Here is an 18,373-nt window from a genome sequence, read left to right as displayed (position 1 = left end):
AATAAGACACCAACTCTCTTCCTCAAATGTCCTCTTCATTATCCTTCAACATTTCCCTTTATTCTCTATCACAATTGAACAGGAAAACTAGGTCGTATTCTATCGTATATTTACCCGTTAATGTTATATGGTATTAAAAGACTTTCAATGAGGAGTCAGGTTTGTATGTACGAACTACATTCACCCGAATAATTTGCATTTATTTCAACATTTTCAAATTCTGTATCTTTTCAATGTAAAATTTTGAAAACTCGTTATTAAATTCCATTGAATATATCCATGCTATAATATATGTTCTACTAAGTTTTATTTATTACAAATTCATAATGCATCAGACTCAATATCGTACATTTATTTTTGTTCGTTTCGTTATATCGATAATAAATGGTAATATCAATCTGAGCTTCCACGTTGAATATCACGAGAGAGAGAGAGAGAGAGGATAGGATAAGAAGAGGGATTTTCAATTATGCGCATTTTCGTGAATAAATTAACATGATTGTGAAATAAAAGGAAGGAAAAAGGTATAAGGTATAATTCACTTTTCTTGTCCTATTACTCTTGCATTTTTTTCTTCTTCCTCTTCCGAAGAATTATCGGACGTTCTATCCACGAATGTCCAACGATATTACCGATACTTAAAGTTTGAAAGACTTCTTTTCTCCACGTTCGTAGGTACGTCGAGCCAAAACGATATTCATCCAACGGTAGAGATATGACGGTGGTTTTAAGACGAGCTTCGAACACCACCACTGACGAGGAATACATGGACGTGTCCTATTATTTTCACAATGGTAAGTTAAATCACGTCGCGAGTTTTAAATACAAAGAAAACTAATCGACGAGTTTCTTTTTCTCAAGTTAAACAATTTAGCAACGAGTGCCGTAAGTTTGACTCTAATCGGACGTTCGAGATAAATACTTTGGTTAAATATTTCATTAAATTTACGCATTCCTCTCCGTAAAACAACGCTTTAAGAGCCAAATATATAAATGTTTCTCATTTTTCGAACAAATAATTTATCAAACATATTTCGATGATCGTTAAATTCGCTTTATCGCTTTATTAACATTTATACGATAACTTTTAGATGAGCGTATGTGCACAACCCACGTATGTACATACTGACAAAATATATTTAACTTCATCATCCGTAATAACGATAAGAGTTGTTACATTTTGAATGGAAAGAAAATAATCACGTTTAAACACCATAAACTGATAGAATCGGCTAGTTGTTTCTATTCCGTTAGATTTGCCATTTACCCCGATGTGCTGTGAACGGAATTTCGTCTATCGTAACGAATTTAAATCGTTTATGCTGGAGGGGGGGGGAGAAAATTTCTCAATACAGAATACAATAATACTGCATATCGATTGTTCAAAATCCACCACGGGGAGATAATATTTTAATAAATACGTTAAAACAGAGAGGAAATTATTCGAATAAATAGAAGACATCGGTATTGTTGAAAATCATAATTCGAGATAATCAAGCCCCTTGAAATCGTTAACCGAATTTCATTGTTTGTTTCAACCGATTATCGAGATAGTAAGTTTAGTCGACGTTAGCGTTTCCGATTTTAGCTATCAAATTGTGTTGCTCTCTCCCTCTCTCCCTCTCTCTCTCTCTCTCTCTCTATCTCTCTATCTATCTCAATAATATTGTACAAAGTTTCGTTGTAATTTAGCCGAAAAAGGAAAAGCAATCGTAGGGAAAAAAATAGTTCGCGTACGATGGATAGAGTAAAACAAAGCGAATGACAATAGATGGAAGTCACACCGGCGACAAACCACCAGGATCGTCGATTTGACGCTGATTGACGAATGTTCTCGTCGCTTGTCGACGTTATTACGTTTACATGCGATACATGCATCCAAATACCTCTCCCTCTCCTCCTCTCTTGCCTCTCTTCCTATTTCTAGAGGATCAATAAGACCAGTTTTGTAGGCTGGATCGGATTCGAAAATAGAATGAAGCCACGTTTCGTTGGGAGATTCTTAAATTAGAAACGAACCGTGCTATCGCTAAATTAAATCCCCAATCGAAAAAACAAATTTCAATTAATCGTTTTATTATATAAATATTTGTTAAAGTGAGAAACGTAGGAAGAATAATTAAAGGAGATTAACGCATGTTTCGTTATTATTATTATCACAAAGATTTCGATGAAAAATGAGATTATCTACCATTATCTTCGATAATTTACTTGTCTGTATTTCCATCGCTATTATTAACTTTTCTATCTACGCGAGAGAGGGAGAGAACTTTAATGTACTTTAATCGAAACTACCAACCTCGCGTAATCTCATTGATGGCAGACTTTCTCGTCAAATTACCGATTTTATCTATCACTCAACCTTTTACTCTTTTCATTCGATTCCACGTCGTCCCGTTTAAATATCTTCCATGAATCAAATACAAAAATCGGCCACCGCGCTATCTTTTTCTTCTTTTTTCTTTTTTGATCCTTGGAAAATATCTCGGAGATCTCGTTTTAAGCCTACGCTACGAATATATATATATATATATATAGATGTGTGTGTGTTAGTGAACGAAATACGAACCTCGTCGTAAAATTTGATCCTATCCTTCGATACCGAATCCCACTTCGAAGAAAACGAGTAACTTCGTTCTTGACCCCGTTACACCCTGCAAACGAGCTCCTAGTTATTTTCTTTAATTGTAAAATTTCATTTAAATACTCCTTCCTCCATGAAAATGGACCTTCTATTTTTATACAAAAGAAAATTGTCTACCTTCCTATAATACTATATATATATATGTCACTTTTGTTGTATCAAAGTTTTCTATGAAAGAATTTTTAATGTTTAATTTTTAATTAAAAGAATCTTTTAATGAAAGAAAAGAAAAATAATAACAAAGTAAATAAAAAGTCTCGTAGATTTCTCTTTGAAATTCAATCATTGAGCTAGAGAAATTGACGATAAGATGACCATCAAAGGGGTAGTTCCATTTATTAGCCCTTTACTCTTAACAAAATCAAGTTAAAACGGTATACTAGCTGCAAAAGACAAATTGACTCTTGGGCGTGTTTCAGATTGCCACTTCGTCCATTCGTTTGGCGCTGCATCATCCAGTTTCGATGTTGCTCTCGCTCTTGCACTATATTAAATACGCTTCATTTACTATATTTGCATTCAAGAAATAAACGACTCTCGCAGCCTTAACGTTGGCTCTCTCTCAAAGTAAATTTTATACGAGCGTATACGTTTTCAAATAAATTTCCAACTTTGTTAAAAGTCCTCTCCTCGTGGATGATTATAACGGATTGAAATTTTGTTTTCCAATCTTTTAATTGCAAAGAAATTATTTGCCTCGCTATAAAAAAAAAGAAAAAAAAACGTTCTTATTATTATTACAAATAATCGAAGATTAATAGGTTTCCTAATTAAATACGTTATCCTTTCTCGGAAAATAAATGATAACAGCTTTAAAATATTAAAATAGATCGTTTAATCTCTCCGAAAAAGATGGTACACACATTTAATCATAAATTCGGTGAATATTGAATTTAATTAACGGATAGATCATTAATGTATTATCGTTGGGTATATGGGGAACGGTTTAAAATCGTTTCCAATAATCCCATAAATCATGAAATTGTGGAGAAGGATTCTGATTCACGCACATAGAGCATCGTTTTGTACGTTCCAGAACGCGAAGGCGGTACCCAACAACCCGGAAGCTTATGCGACGTCGAATATTATGGATTAACTTCGTTGGAGGAAGGGACTGTGGTACATCCAGAACCACACCGATTGTTCGCAGTCGAGGGCCCGGCAAAATGCAAGCAACATTTTATTCCCGCGACAAATCAGTCGGTCATCATAACCGTGAGTTAACAAGAAAATAATAATTATCTACCTTTCTCTTTGACAATTAACACAAAGCGTTCCCCCCATTACGCGAACTATTAAATTCATTTAATGGACGATTCATGGCACACTGCGAGTCGAGACATACGCGATCGTTCTTTACCTTAATTGCGTTCGCTCGTCAAATTATTACAAATAGCGACATAGTTAAATCTTTGAGGCACGAAATTTTAGAAAATAAAATTTATTATGCGTCGCAGAAACATTTGATTTCAATTGTATTCTCAATAAAATGACCCTTATTTCGAAAATAAAACGTTAAATAAAATAATCTATACGCTTATATACCGTTACGAGAATATATATATTTAATATTAATCCATTTGTTTTTTTCTCGTTGTTCTATCCTTAGGTGGAAAGTAGCTCGAAACAGATATCTAATAGTTTGTGCGAAACGAAATGCGGCGACAGCGGATGTCATTGCGTTAGTAATAAATCATTGGAGAATATGGATCATCTACTGCTCGTCTCTGAAACTGGTCATGTCGTCACCTGTCTCTGTGGAAACTATCAGGTAATCCGAGCCTGATTTCTTCTTTGAAAATAATCCTCAACGACGTAATCTCGACGACGACGACGACGACGACGACGATTTATCTTTCCGTTCGCTTCCTCTCTCGTTACTTTCGCGAAATTGCTTTCTTCAAAAGTTCGAAGAAGCACTACTCATTGAACCCCGAGCTCGTTTAATTCGGAAAATGTTCTAAGGGCAGCAGCCGTTTATTCTCTACTGTGGCAAACCGAACGTTCTTATTTTACTTCTGCCACTCACGTCCCGATATCAAGAGTTTCATTGAAAATTTATTCACCAGAGATACCCTCGAAACGACGAGGTCATCGATCGGGTGCCCTATACCTAAATTATCCGTTCTCCTTTACGAATCCTCATTTATCTCTCGTCGTTACCTTTTATATTTTTTTTCCTTTTTCTTTTTTCTCTTTCCTTTTCATTACTATATTCCCTAACGATCTTCACCCGACGATCTTCTCATACGTTTTTAATCAAATTTCACTATGACCGAAAAAATCATATTCCGTCTAAATACATTTTTTTTAAATATAAAAAATATAAAAGTTTTGGTTAACCCTAATATCAATGTAAATACGTGCAGGACTGGTTACCGGTAGGAATTCGAAGTTGGACACCGGTTTATATCGAATGGTCGAGATATTCCTTGGCAGGTCTAAATTTTCGTGCCGCTTATAAATTCGTCAAGGATACTTATTGCGGCGATCATACGACCAGAAAACTGGAGGGAGAGGTCAATGGCGGTGATCTAGCAAAAGCTGGCTTAAAGCTCAATCAGTATTATCAACAGAAGTGTACTTGGATTTTGGAATCTCCTACCGATCGACAGCTTACGATTGAAGTGAAATCGAATCAGAGCAGTAAGTAGATTATTCTTCGAAATAATCAAAATGCAATGAAAAAGCTAGATGAAAACTATTTTTCTATGTAACATGATACAACGACTCGGATCTATTGAAAATATTTTTAAACGTCGAATAAAACGAATAATAATATATAGTCATCTAAAATTCGAATTTATGAATTTATCATATAAAATGTTCAAATCCTCTTTGAAACGAGCTATAAAATGATTAAATATGGAGAATGAACATTTTCATGACTAGGATCAAAGCTTCGTCAAAAGTGATTGCGAAGCTCGCATATGTACAATACATATTCATGTTTGTATGTACCTATGTAAAAATAAAAAAATAAAAAAATAAAAAAAAAGAATAATCCTCAACGACGTAAAAAAGATATGAACAGGGAACAAAAAATAAATTTTTCTAAATTCTCGAATGACGTGTATACACAAAGGGATTACTATATGGAATTAATCACATATTTTACGAACAAAAATAAAAAAGATAAAGAAAAAAGAAAAGGCAAAAAAATATCGTAAATCGAAAATAAAATTAGGATATACGGCATGTAATAAGCTGCAATATAAGTATTGCTACAAGATATTTGAAAGGGAGAAAGAAAAATTGATAAAAAAAATGGTATAAAGGGTATATATTAAAACCATTTCCTTTTCCGCTCTTGGCGAAGCTTTGCTCGTAGTTTCGTCTCTTTGCTGTAATTTCCTATCTCTCTGCTTTCTCTATTTCACTCTTTCAAATAGTGGTTAAGGGAAGCTAAGAAAGAAAACTGTGGAGAAAATAAGAGAAAATAAAAGAAAAGTAGGAGGAAACGAGAAAAGAAACGAATAGACACAGTGGTGTTTCGTAGTAAAGCTTTAGTTTTTGTTGTCGCGTTAAATCTAATGCTCTCGTTTTCATTTGGTTTTTTTTTTTTAAGGGTTTTCTTTAACTCTTCGAAGATTTTACTTTTGTTCTACGCGAAATTTATACCACCCACAATGTGAATTTATTATTATAGATAGAATGTAGCGATAAATAAAAATCGATCGAAGAATATTTTGTCTTTTTTTCGTAGGACCATGTACAGCATGGAATCTAACGATCCATAAGTACAACGAAAACGGTGATCCCGCGGGTGAAAGATTGCACACATTTTGCTCTAGGGACGTGCACAAAAATTTCACTCTACCTTGGAAAGAAAATACCGCGGTAGTTAGGTAAGTTTCTTAGGTAACTACTCCGACCGATTAACCATTCAACTTTGCTCAAAGTTTTTTTACTACCTCCTCGTATTATCTCGTAACGTAAAGATACTTCTTTAGGTTGCGCTTACCTGTACAAGAGATGCTACCCACTGATCGTAGCAAAAATGACTTCGTTTAATACCAAAATTAAAACTAAAAAAATAACATTTTCTTTTGGGATATAGATTACAAGCATTGGGAAGAACAGCACCTCAATATACGATGAAGTGGAGAAGCCATACCGTTATCGCAAATACTCGCCAAAGTGGACCATCGCCAGCCCCAAATCAAATTAGCGATTCCTCAATTGAGATTAAACCGCAAAACAAACTTCTTTTTTTTATCTTCTCCCTAATCATTTTCATCTATTCGATCGGTTGTTGAGATTTTTCTAATCCTCGATTAACCACGATTTACCCGTTCCTGTTAATTCAACGAACTGTTAAATCTGAATCAACTTTTGCAAAAAAGCTAATTATAATATTATTACTTTTTACAAAGTAATTATTCGCGAATCTATCGACAGATGAATACGGATATAATTTATATATTTATTAATTTTAAACCTGCGTAGAATTGAAACGACGCAAATCGTTTGCTGCAAACAAAGTGTTAACAAATAATCATTGAAATATCGTCGATAGATACGTACAAATTGTTTGCAATATTGTCGATAAAATGAACTCATACGACGGGCATACGTAAAATTCGATAATATACAATCATTTGAAAGAGATACGAGTAGAAAAATAAACGTCTCGTAAGAAAACTTTAACTTGTAAAACTAAAAGCTATATCAAGCTCGAAGTTATACACCGAGTGTAAATATTATATATATATGCATATACATAAACATATACATATATACATATATACATATTATACATAGAAAATTAATTTGCAAGAAACGCGATGCACGGATTTGAATTAGCGAGAAACAACTCACATCATCTTAATTCGCGCGAATGCCAAATTAGACGCGTAATAATAATAAATAATAATAATAATAATAATAATAATAATAATAACAATTAAATAAAAGAACAAAATAAAACGATATTATAGAAAGAGATTGTAAATACGTCATAAACTTAATAGGAATTTGTACAGAATAAAACGAATTATACGTAAGTCGCCGGAATTATTCTATGTAAGATATACATATACATATACATATACTTTAGATAAGAAGACATTGATATTTATAACGACACGCGATTCTATGGATTAAAGAAATGAAACAAATATAATATTTTAAAAGAACGAGCTTTATACCCGAGGCACCTTCGAATTTATTGTTATATGTTGTGATAATGAATACACACGAGAGAGATTATCGCATCTTCCTACGCAAGAATTCGTTTATAATATAGAAAATCTCTTACAAGTAGTACGAGCGATCATATCGATAGCAACTAAAACGTTCTATTGTTGCAATTGTGTATTTAAAATTGTTACGTAATTCAATAATGAATCGTTTATGCCTTCGTTATCCTTTGACGACAGTGGGTCATTGAATCAGAAAAATATTTCTTACACAAAGTGCTACTTAAATACATCATTAGCAAGAATATATGTTTAAAAGCATCTAACGAGAGAAATAATGGTTGAACGATTTTTAGATGCAATATATAATTACAGTTTAATACGCGACTACACACACACACACACACACACACACACACATACATACGAATTAGAAAATCACTGTACTTATCCGTCGAAGACGAGTTTAAAGGAATAAATCTCAAATTGTTATAATATGAGATTTGACAAACGTAAAAAGAAGTTATTCATTTCATGATGCTAACGTGAGATAAAATTTTGATGATTATACACCTTTTTAGAATACCTTTATTATCTATGCGGCCTATAATTATAGTACTTTTCATCCTTTCATATCTTTTTGCTATAACTTTGGTATAAAGAGTAAGAAGAAATTGTTTTTTTTCTTTTTAACGTAAGATTTCGTTTGTAATAACTTCGCGAAGACTGACTAGTTTTTCGATGTATTCCATTTAGTGCATAATAATATGTTTATGTCCAATTGAAAAAAACATCAGCGGTATTTAATAATTTCGTATCGCGAATGTGAATTGTTTCTAACTATTGTAAAAATCTTCAATTTCGTCAAAAATAAAAAATAAAAAATAATAAAACGATGACGAAAATTTGCCCGCGTATAACGAGCACCGACTGTGTATTAAACGAATGACTTGAATGACAATTAAAAAGCATAGGTTTTAATTATTATTGTAATAAGTCACCAAGGGAGAGTTTTAGAGGTGTGACTCGAATGGTTTGTGTGTGTTAAATCAGTTACGTGCTTCCTCTGAAAAACAGCGACGACGACGACAACTATTTCACGTTTATTCGTGTCGGCTCTTTTTAGAAATATCATTTGAAGAGTTTTGCACGTGTTAATTAAAATAATATAAGGTGTGAAACGATTTCAATTTGAAAAAGGATTTTGAAATATTTTCACTTTAAGTGAAATTACCGGTTTTGCACAAAATAAATACGTCTTACTCATAGGAAGAATACATGTTACATGTAATAGTTACGTATATCTAAGTCACAATAAATAGTCAATTGTTTCATATAAAGTATAAATAAAGTGAAATAAAATATTTGCTTTTTTCTTTCCTCTATTCTTCTTGATCCTTCCCAGTTTCGTCTCTCTTCTTCCCATAAATGGTACTTCATAAAAAAGAATACAATTTATTCACGTTGAAATTCTAATACAACTTCTATTTATATATATCTTATTTTTAATAAGATAGAAAAATGCACACATTTGAAAGTAATACATGTCGTTACCATCTATATATTATCGTACAATATTTGAAATATTAATTTACTAACTTCGTATACGTATAATATAAAATTGACTCAAATAAATTGATTCGTTTAATAAAAAACAAAACATAAGATTAATAAAATTAATTATTAACATTTATATTTGTAACAATGTAATTATATACAGTATATAAAAATGATATTTTTAAAACATAGAAAGTCAATCATATATATATACTTCATAGAAAAATTTGATAATAATAATTTAAATTGGAAAAGAAATATCTTTTTAATTGCTTATTCAGAATAATATTCAAGTGTTTTGTTAATACATAGAAATTTATGAACCTACGAAAAATGAAACATAATTATATAATAATCATTTTCTACTCAACATTATAAACGTTTCCATATATAATAGAATTTTGAACACGCAAAACTACGATATTATCCATTTTATATTTTTTATTCCATATTTAGCTGATCTCTCTTTCTCTCTCTCTCTCTCTCTCTCTCTTTCTCTTCCTATGAATGATTACTTTATATTTATACTTGAGTTGATTATAAATAATACGAACTGAAAATTCAGTTCATCTTTAAATATATGAAATTTTTGTCGAAAATCTTCTAATAATCAGCGATAATAATTTCTTTAATTAAAATCTACAACATGATAATATATATCAGATCAGACACAGTACATATATAGCATTAAGTAAATGCATGATATTAATAATAATATAACATTGACATCGATGATCGTAAAAGCATTATTGCAAATAATATTCATTTATCAACTTCTCATATTTATATATACATTCTAAGAATATATTATTATAACGAGCAATTAATTTATATTAATATATATATATTCATATGTTAATATTCTTAAAATTCTATATGTGTCATTCAGTTCTCTTGTATACATCTCTAAATTAAAGGATAAAATAATGTAAAAAATAGTCAACATTCCCAATAAAGCAACATATTCATCATATCTGATATCAACAATTACGAAACCACAATGGGATATATTATGTATAACATAGAGATAACAATTGTTTAACACTTGAATTTGTATAAATCTATAATATTCGATTTCATGAAAAGCATAACAAATTGTGCGCTAATACGATATTTAATGAAAATTTATTTGCACATCGCGCTCAGTAAAACACGCATCTCATATTTGCTTCTTACAAATATATAGATATAACTTTATACACGAACTATCGAGAGAGAAAAAAACATATCTATAGAATTTATATATATACGATCAATAAATTTGACTATCATTAAAATAGACTCTTATAGTCCAATTATAAAATAATCTAATACGCTATAATAGTACGTGTGTGTGTTTAATTATGTCATAGAACAAAAGTAAATAGATTATAACGATCGTTTAAAAAAAAAAACAAAGTTTTCCACGAAATGCTAAACTATATCTTCGATATAATATATAATAATATACTCCTCCTCTAAATGCAATAACAGTAAATCACATTTAATTTAACGCTAAAATTGAATAGACAGATCTCTCACGTGAGTGATTATTATTATTATTTTGTTTAAACCACTATTAAAATGCTGTATTTAAGTCAATTAAGTTCCTTATATACTACTTGCACTCATATACCAAAGTAATACGATTAATCGCTAAATTATCATTTCCCTTCACTTAAGTCGAATGTACGAATTTTTCAAATTATTTTCACTATATTTATATCCACGAAACAAAATTGTATAAATATTTGAAGTAATGTAAATGCATGATTTATAATAGTACCGGAACATAAGATCTTTAACGTGATATAAATTATAATAATAAATTTGAGATGGTATGCCATATATTATCTATAATAATGAATAAAAAAATCGCGAAGTGCGCATTATATCTAATATCTCTCATGTCATATCATTTCATTATGTAGATCACTTTCTTCAAAATTAGGAACAAAACCGTACGCATATTCCGAGATGCCTGCCTATCGATCTTTTTAATGTTCTTCTTCGAAACATACGAACATGTATCCTTTTTAGAATATCAAGGTAAAATGCAGCTACGGCTAAGGGCACAGCAAATTCGTAAAATTTCATTCAAATTTCTTACATATATATATATATTATTTTTGTTAATCCGCCCGTTTATAGATTATGCAAAAGCGGAGACGCAGAATTTAACAGACCCAAACGTTGTTTTTGCTTTCTCTGTTCCGTCATCTTATAAACAAAAAAAATTGCATTAGAAGCATATGAAGATAGAAAAATAATGACGCAAATAAAATGATTTACCTGATCACGTAATTCTGTGAGTTGCTGTGAAAGACACTTAACCAATAATTGAGTGGATTCTAATTGTGACTGTAAACTTCTCAATTCTACTTGTTCACCCTCGCCCTCGTCTGCCGCCAATGATTTAGCTCTTAATCGTGGAAACCATTCGAGATTTCTGTCCTATATACGCGTATAAAATGTTAGACAACAAAATGAAAAAACAATCACCGAGTACTTTAACGACTCGTGTAAATAATTACCTTCACCATTGCATAAACATACGACTCAGGACCTGTAAACTCTGTCGGATCTTTCACCTTTACTAAAACGATGAAGTAAAGGTAATGCCACATATTGTGTTCGTGTTTCACGTGTTCCTCAAAAGATACAGTCTTATTATCGAAAGCTGACCTATTTAAACCTATTAAAAAGAAATTTATAAATAAATCTAACTGAAACATTTGGTAATTACATATATATACTAACCGCAAATGAAACAAGTATTCTTTAGAATTAATTCTTTTTGCTGTTTCTCTGATCTAAGATCAGCAAACGTATCGATGATAACACCAAAAATGAGATTCAAAACAATAATTATCACTATGAAGAAGAATAGTAAATCATATACGACTCTGGCAACGAACAACGGTTCCTGTAATTGAAAAATATATTATTAGTAAAAAAATGTGGTTTTACGGAAAAGCAAAAGTGATCTTACCGTGCTCGATGGAGCTCTTAAAACATCGCCTATACCTCCGCCATTTCTTAAACCTTGATTTAACGTTGTAACGATACACATAACTAATGAATCGCAAGCCCGTTCTTTTACTTCGCCCCCAACATTAAACAAATCTTGATTATTTCCTTGTTCGTTAACTATAATGATAATAACATATATTTAAAATAATGAAAAATCCATTAGAAGTGATTTTCTAAATAATAAAGAAATAAATATCGAACCTTCGCGTAAAAATCGTGACATCGTTTCAGTTGATTCACACTTTTCGTTATCATTAATTTTACAAGTGTCAGTAGTTTTGTCATCTAACGTGGCTAAAAATTAAAATAAAATTATATCTGTAGTATAATAATGTTCTTTTTAATGTTAACGTAATTGCGTGTACTTCAATCTCAATCGATACAATATACTTACGAATAATTTCTTCGTCCACGCTGACCAAAAAATCATCTTTGAAGAACATAAATCCGATGATAGAAAACATATAAACTAAAATCAAAGCCAACACAGCAGTCAATATAATTGATCTTCCGTTTCTCGTTACAGATCTTATTACATTGAGCAACGTTTCTTCTCGATAAACTACATCAAAAAGCTGAAAAATCAAAATCAACCTTTTTAATACTTAAAAAAGAGAATACGTATGCTTTACTTTTTGAAATTTTGTTTAAAAAAACGCTTACTAAAACCGAATAGAAAAATGGATGCATCAAAAGTCCTAGTACACAAAATATTAAGTATGACGCGTGATACAATATTTCACCATTTGTCATTATTTGTTCTATACTTTTAGTTAAGGTCCCCTGATTTCCTATAATACTTATAAGATGAATAAGCTTTAAAACGATCTGAAAAAAAAAATAGTATATATATATTAAATAGGAAACAAACAAATCTATTGATATCCCAATGAAAATAAAATATAATATAATACGCTTCGTACCGTAACAAATCCAAGTAACCACAAAGTTGGTTCTGGTCCTATAGAAAATATTAATCGTAAAATTGTTGACGCAACTAATGTACGTATACCCGATTCTCGAGGTAATGTAATGACAATAACTGCTGATGAAAACATCACAGCCCAAATAAGAACTGACAAATGTGAACAAAGTTCTGTATAAACGGAAAAAACAAAAAATAAAATTATATATTATGCATAATAATATCATTTTTGTTTGCTTTTTCATGTAGAACTTACTTGGTACAGAATCTACAAACGGATAGAAGAAAGCTACAATAAGGTTTATAAGGACAGCACAGTTAAATAAAATATTACTCCACAATGACATGTAACTGCTCATCCAAAATAATACTGGCTGTCCTCTAAGTTTCTTCTGCCATTTCATTTCATTAAACATATCTTCCGTTCTTTCAAAGAAATCGGATACTTTAGAACCTTGATCGTCGCGTTCCGTAGTATTTAATACTCTAATTTTCGTATCAACGGTAATAAGTTCGCATATTTCTGGTATCGGAAAAACTATTTGTTCCAATGTTCTATCGTGTCTGACAATCTAAAATCAAATATTTATTTTGTAATTCTATATGTGATATGAACATTAAGAAAAAGAAAAAAAGGCTTACCTCAATTTGGGATGTATGCGATGCATAATATTGCAATGCTTTGTTTATTTTCGGATCTGCGTTATTTTCTTCTGACGGCCTCAACATCGTTGCTAATTCTTTATTATGTTGAGCCAATTGATGGCATAAGATATAAATGTTATGACCGACCTATGAGAAAAAGAACATTTTGTTAAAAATACACAAAAATAATAAAGAAATGATTTTGTTAATAGAATATCATGTTACTTCTTTAGGAGACACTCCATCCTCCCCGTTGGTCGATGAATCATCGATATCAGTAGCATCGTCCAATGATTCTTGATGAAATGCCCTACAAGCCACGTCTACCAATTGCTTCGGATTCATGTTGTATAATATTCTTTCAGCATTCTCGCTGTCGCCCCTACTTTCCATAATAGCTAATAACAATTTACTCGCATTATTTTTCAATTCTAATACCAAATCCATCCTAGTTTTACCCAATGGATTAATATCATTCAATATCAAAGCCGTTATAATATCAAGACCATTGGATTCGTGAATAGCTATGCAATTTTGATTGTCATGACAGGGTCCTTGACAATATTCCGTTAATGTCTCCAATGTTTGATTAATTAATGCAACATTATTTTCATTGATATATAATCCAAGTAAACCCAATCCACCAGTCGTCGAACCGCAAATACAATCGAGAAACATGAGTGTTTCGGATACCAAATTAAAATTCGTCTTGTTATTTTGATTCCGTAGAAAATTCTGAATATGAAATAAAATATTATTAACGTTTGCGATAGAAGACAAAGAAAAACGAAATATTAAACTTTTGAGATATAGATTTACCTGAAGATTTTGATTATGATTTTCGCATAATAATTGTAAAAATCGTAAAATTGGTTGCATCACTAGTACTTTAACGCTAAGTTGAGTGTCGTCCTTTTCAACGCCAGGCGTAGGCTCGGCACGTGCTCTTTCTAATTTTTCACCTATCATCTCTTCCACCGCATTATTTGTTACATCTTCACCAGGTGCAATGGTACGCGTGTTTCCGTAGATTTGAACATTAGTCATTGCGGTTGAATTTAGTTCATCTCGTAATTCATCGGTGCAAACTATACCATTAAGCTTACCTAAAAGTACGTAGTATTTGCAATCTGTGAAGAATACATTATAATATTTAAAAAATAAAGAAGAATAATATTTTCAACTACCTGCTGCAGGTTTTCTTGATATCTTTTCTAATTCTTTACTTTGTTCTTTATCTTCATTAGTTTTTGCTGTTATATCGGATGTATTCACCGTTACGGTTGATTTTATTTCCTGTTGCGCATCTTTCATTTTATCATAAAAAACCTAACAAATAAATACAATCAAATTTAATAAACTGTTACTACGTAATCTAATAAAACATTAATATATGAAAATATCAAATCGTACCTTGAAAAACGATTGACTTAAATCACCACCCATTAATTTATTGAATACACTTTTTTGTATAATCGGATTGCCACCCTCCAATAACGCAATTCCTAATTCTACAACTTCTACAAATATACTAGGAGAGTGTACACTTTTAATAACCAATTCCACGACTAAATCTGATGCACCTTCTCTGTCTAAATGACTTTGAACTTCGTGCAAAGTCCTCCCGGCACGGCTTAGCAATTTGGCTACATTTGTACAAATCGACGATACATTAGTAAAAATTAGAAATACATGTTTATAATAAATATTAGGGTGAACCAAAAGTTCATGCGTTTATTGTGCTATAAATTGTGTTATAAACTGCATAATGGATTGTTTTTGTAAAATTTACTTTGGAAATATTAATTAAAAACGTACGAACCTTTGGTTCACGCTAATATTTAAAAAATAAAGAAAACTTATTTTTATCACCTCCTGGTCCGTGAGTTACAGCCATTGTACAAGATACTCCAATTTCAACATTTTCAGGCTTTTGAATAAAACTCTTACCGAAGTAACGCGTCAGAAGATTGTGTCTTAATGCATCACCCTGTAGAAAAAGAATAGAAATTTATAACAATACGAATAAGTAGAATTATTTTACGATGATGTACCAATACAATTGCACTACGTTATTAAAATTCGATTTTAAAAAATGTAACATCTAATAATATTCTCAATAAATGTTGTACGGTGTGTGTATTTACATTCACAGTGCATTGAATAAGAAAAAATATATGTGTGTGCCATTAATAAAAAATGCCTGTATAAAAGATATATTTATTTCCATTCATATATCGGATGCAATATGGAAAAAGAGACAAAAACCTTGCGTTTCGTTGTCAATAATTATTGCATGAATAATAAAATACAGAATAATTCTGAATTTGTATTTATAATACCTTTTGTCAACTAGACGAAGAAACAAAACAAAATATAACAATTATATAAGTTCTTTACAATTAAAGGAATGCATTAAGAGAATATTATTAAAAAATAAATATTTTTTTTCCTTTTTTAATTACAATTGATATCGCTAGAAAATGCAATAATTTACACATTACTGTTTATATACACTTTTTTTTAAACATAATGTCCATACTTCTAATTAGGCATGATGCAGACCACTTATATAGACTGTGTGTACGATTATAAAAAAATTATTAATAAATATTATATTAAATATATTTAATATTTACAAATAAAACATCATTCTATATAGGAAAAAATCTATATGGAAAAAATTATTGAAAATAGTTCTAATAAGTGGTTTATCTAATATAACGATATAATACTTTTCGTGTGACAATCATTTTTCATAGTAATCATTTGAACATTAATATTTCGAGAAAAAACTGGATATCTACTTCTGTATTGGTACATCAAATTCAATCCATACATATTTACACATCTATATCTAACTATGTTTAATATACATATACACACATTGTATATACATATACATCCGTGTATAAATGAAATTTTTAAAGAGTACCGTAATAGACAAAAAATTATAAATATCAAAAAATGATAGAGCATGTGTGTATATATATGTATGTACTTTTCCAAGAAAGCATAAATGGAAAACAACAAATGAAATAATACATATTTTGCGCTACAAATTAACCCTTTCGCGTGTACGTGCTTATTTGTGTTTGCGTATTGGAAATAATTAATTATAAATAATTTTAGACGTTGTTGTCATTAAATTTTTCTCTCGTGCGTGAAATAAAAAATTTCAGAAATTAAAAAACTCGATACAAAGGGTGAATTTGATTTGCAAATGCTTTAATATTATCTGCATAGTTCATTTGGAGTGCGAAAAGGTGAATATGATCTACAAAAATATTAATTACAAGTACCAGAACCTGTGTATGCTAAATATACACAGTGATCACTATGTTACGATTATTTCTATTTGAAATTGTCTTTCAATGAATATATAATTAAATGAATCTGTGCAAACGTTAATGTAATTATTATATAGTGTGATTAAAATATTAATCGTAATAGCAGCATATAATATAAAAGGAAACATGCAAAATAAAATCGAGCACGTGCAGAAAATATTCTACACAACGTACATTATTATTTTTATTATCAGCTCGAATAATTTGTAAAACTTGAATTCTACTTTATGGAAATAATTGAAATTCTTGCCAAATAAATGAAAGCATTCATTAATAAAAATGATGCTTCTTAATAAATCTAAATATGCATTAATAACTAGTTTATCTATATAATTATTCAATGCGTGTTTTTTGTATACACAGTAGGTATATAAAAATCAACGATTATATTGATTTATATACGTTGTGCCCTTAAAATACCGTTTTCAATCTACATTTATTTTTACCCGCTCTTGCTGAGTCATTTGACGATCGCATTGATCATTGGAATCTGTTCCGAGAGGAGATTCGGTCTTCTTTTCTGAATCTGCATGTTCCAAAACATCTTCATTCTTCGTTTGCAGCGTGAAAACATCTTTACCTACATATCTAATCTACGATACATACTCACCCAAGGATTTCTAACAGTTTGTATCGCATATTCAAGAAAGCTTATTAAAGCTTATTAAATTTCTTGTTTTTTTTTTCTTTTTTATTCTCGCGTTATTATAGCAAATAAAAAATATCTACTTGTGTATTGGTCATCTAGAGTGCAGTGAATAATTGGACATTCAGTTCTTTGTAAAAAACTTGAGTGCAATTTTATAATAATATAACGCTTTTTATTATTTATTCGTTATACTGAATATCCAATTTCTTAATGTTATGAGTTAAATTATTCCTTATATTTAAATGATTTCTATAACTCGAATTTCGTGCAAATAAAAATTTACGAGACTTACTTTTTCCCCGTATTCAGGATCAATCGCCATCATTTCTCGAAGTGTTTTTAATACCTTTATACATAATTTTTCTTCTTTCTCTTCTAATAATTTTTCGGTATGCTTAATCAATCTAAAATATAAAAATAGGACTAAATTTATATTGTATTTTATCATCG

At 30.5% G+C, this 18,373-nt stretch overlaps 2 protein-coding genes across 16 annotated transcripts in view; one reads left to right on the top strand and one right to left on the bottom strand.

The window, feature by feature from the left end:
* The window catches only part of LOC122518410, a 128,316-nt gene extending 121,327 nt beyond the window's left edge, over positions 1-6,989 (top strand). For both annotated transcript variants that reach the window (XM_043637335.1, XM_043637336.1), the window contains exons 12-17: positions 676-794; positions 3,681-3,859; positions 4,254-4,415; positions 5,014-5,290; positions 6,351-6,492; positions 6,705-6,989. In XM_043637335.1, the coding sequence (XP_043493270.1) occupies positions 676-794; positions 3,681-3,859; positions 4,254-4,415; positions 5,014-5,290; positions 6,351-6,492; positions 6,705-6,903 (1,078 nt within the window). In that variant the 3' untranslated portion in view covers positions 6,904-6,989. The remainder of the gene's footprint in view (positions 1-675; positions 795-3,680; positions 3,860-4,253; positions 4,416-5,013; positions 5,291-6,350; positions 6,493-6,704) is intronic.
* Positions 6,990-11,330: 4,341 nt separating this feature from the next.
* LOC122518409 (inositol 1,4,5-trisphosphate receptor) overlaps positions 11,331-18,373 on the bottom strand; it is a 28,660-nt gene continuing 21,617 nt past the window's right edge. For 6 of the 14 annotated variants that reach the window (XM_043637325.1, XM_043637320.1, XM_043637322.1 and 3 more), the window contains 18 exons: positions 18,216-18,327; positions 17,721-17,825; positions 15,797-15,914; positions 15,338-15,570; positions 15,112-15,253; positions 14,744-15,054; positions 14,150-14,659; positions 13,922-14,071; positions 13,536-13,851; positions 13,278-13,450; positions 13,018-13,182; positions 12,749-12,929; positions 12,556-12,648; positions 12,314-12,471; positions 12,082-12,247; positions 11,856-12,016; positions 11,614-11,775; positions 11,331-11,541 (listed from right to left, as the gene is read on the bottom strand). In XM_043637325.1, the coding sequence (XP_043493260.1) occupies positions 11,467-11,541; positions 11,614-11,775; positions 11,856-12,016; positions 12,082-12,247; positions 12,314-12,471; positions 12,556-12,648; positions 12,749-12,929; positions 13,018-13,182; positions 13,278-13,450; positions 13,536-13,851; positions 13,922-14,071; positions 14,150-14,659; positions 14,744-15,054; positions 15,112-15,253; positions 15,338-15,570; positions 15,797-15,914; positions 17,721-17,825; positions 18,216-18,327 (3,331 nt within the window). In that variant the 3' untranslated portion in view covers positions 11,331-11,466. The remainder of the gene's footprint in view (positions 11,542-11,613; positions 11,776-11,855; positions 12,017-12,081; positions 12,248-12,313; positions 12,472-12,555; positions 12,649-12,748; positions 12,930-13,017; positions 13,183-13,277; positions 13,451-13,535; positions 13,852-13,921; positions 14,072-14,149; positions 14,660-14,743; positions 15,055-15,111; positions 15,254-15,337; positions 15,571-15,796; positions 15,915-17,720; positions 17,826-18,215; positions 18,328-18,373) is intronic. The other 8 variants (XM_043637321.1, XM_043637324.1, XM_043637327.1 and 5 more) reach the window with 5 other exon arrangements.

Source organism: Polistes fuscatus, unplaced genomic scaffold (genome assembly GCF_010416935.1).
Source record: "Polistes fuscatus isolate 324 unplaced genomic scaffold, CU_Pfus_HIC Scaffold24, whole genome shotgun sequence".
In the NCBI taxonomy this organism is placed as follows: domain Eukaryota; kingdom Metazoa; phylum Arthropoda; class Insecta; order Hymenoptera; family Vespidae; genus Polistes; species Polistes fuscatus.
The sequence above is the reverse complement of the archived record's forward strand: the minus strand, read 5'-3'. Positions and strand labels throughout refer to the sequence as shown.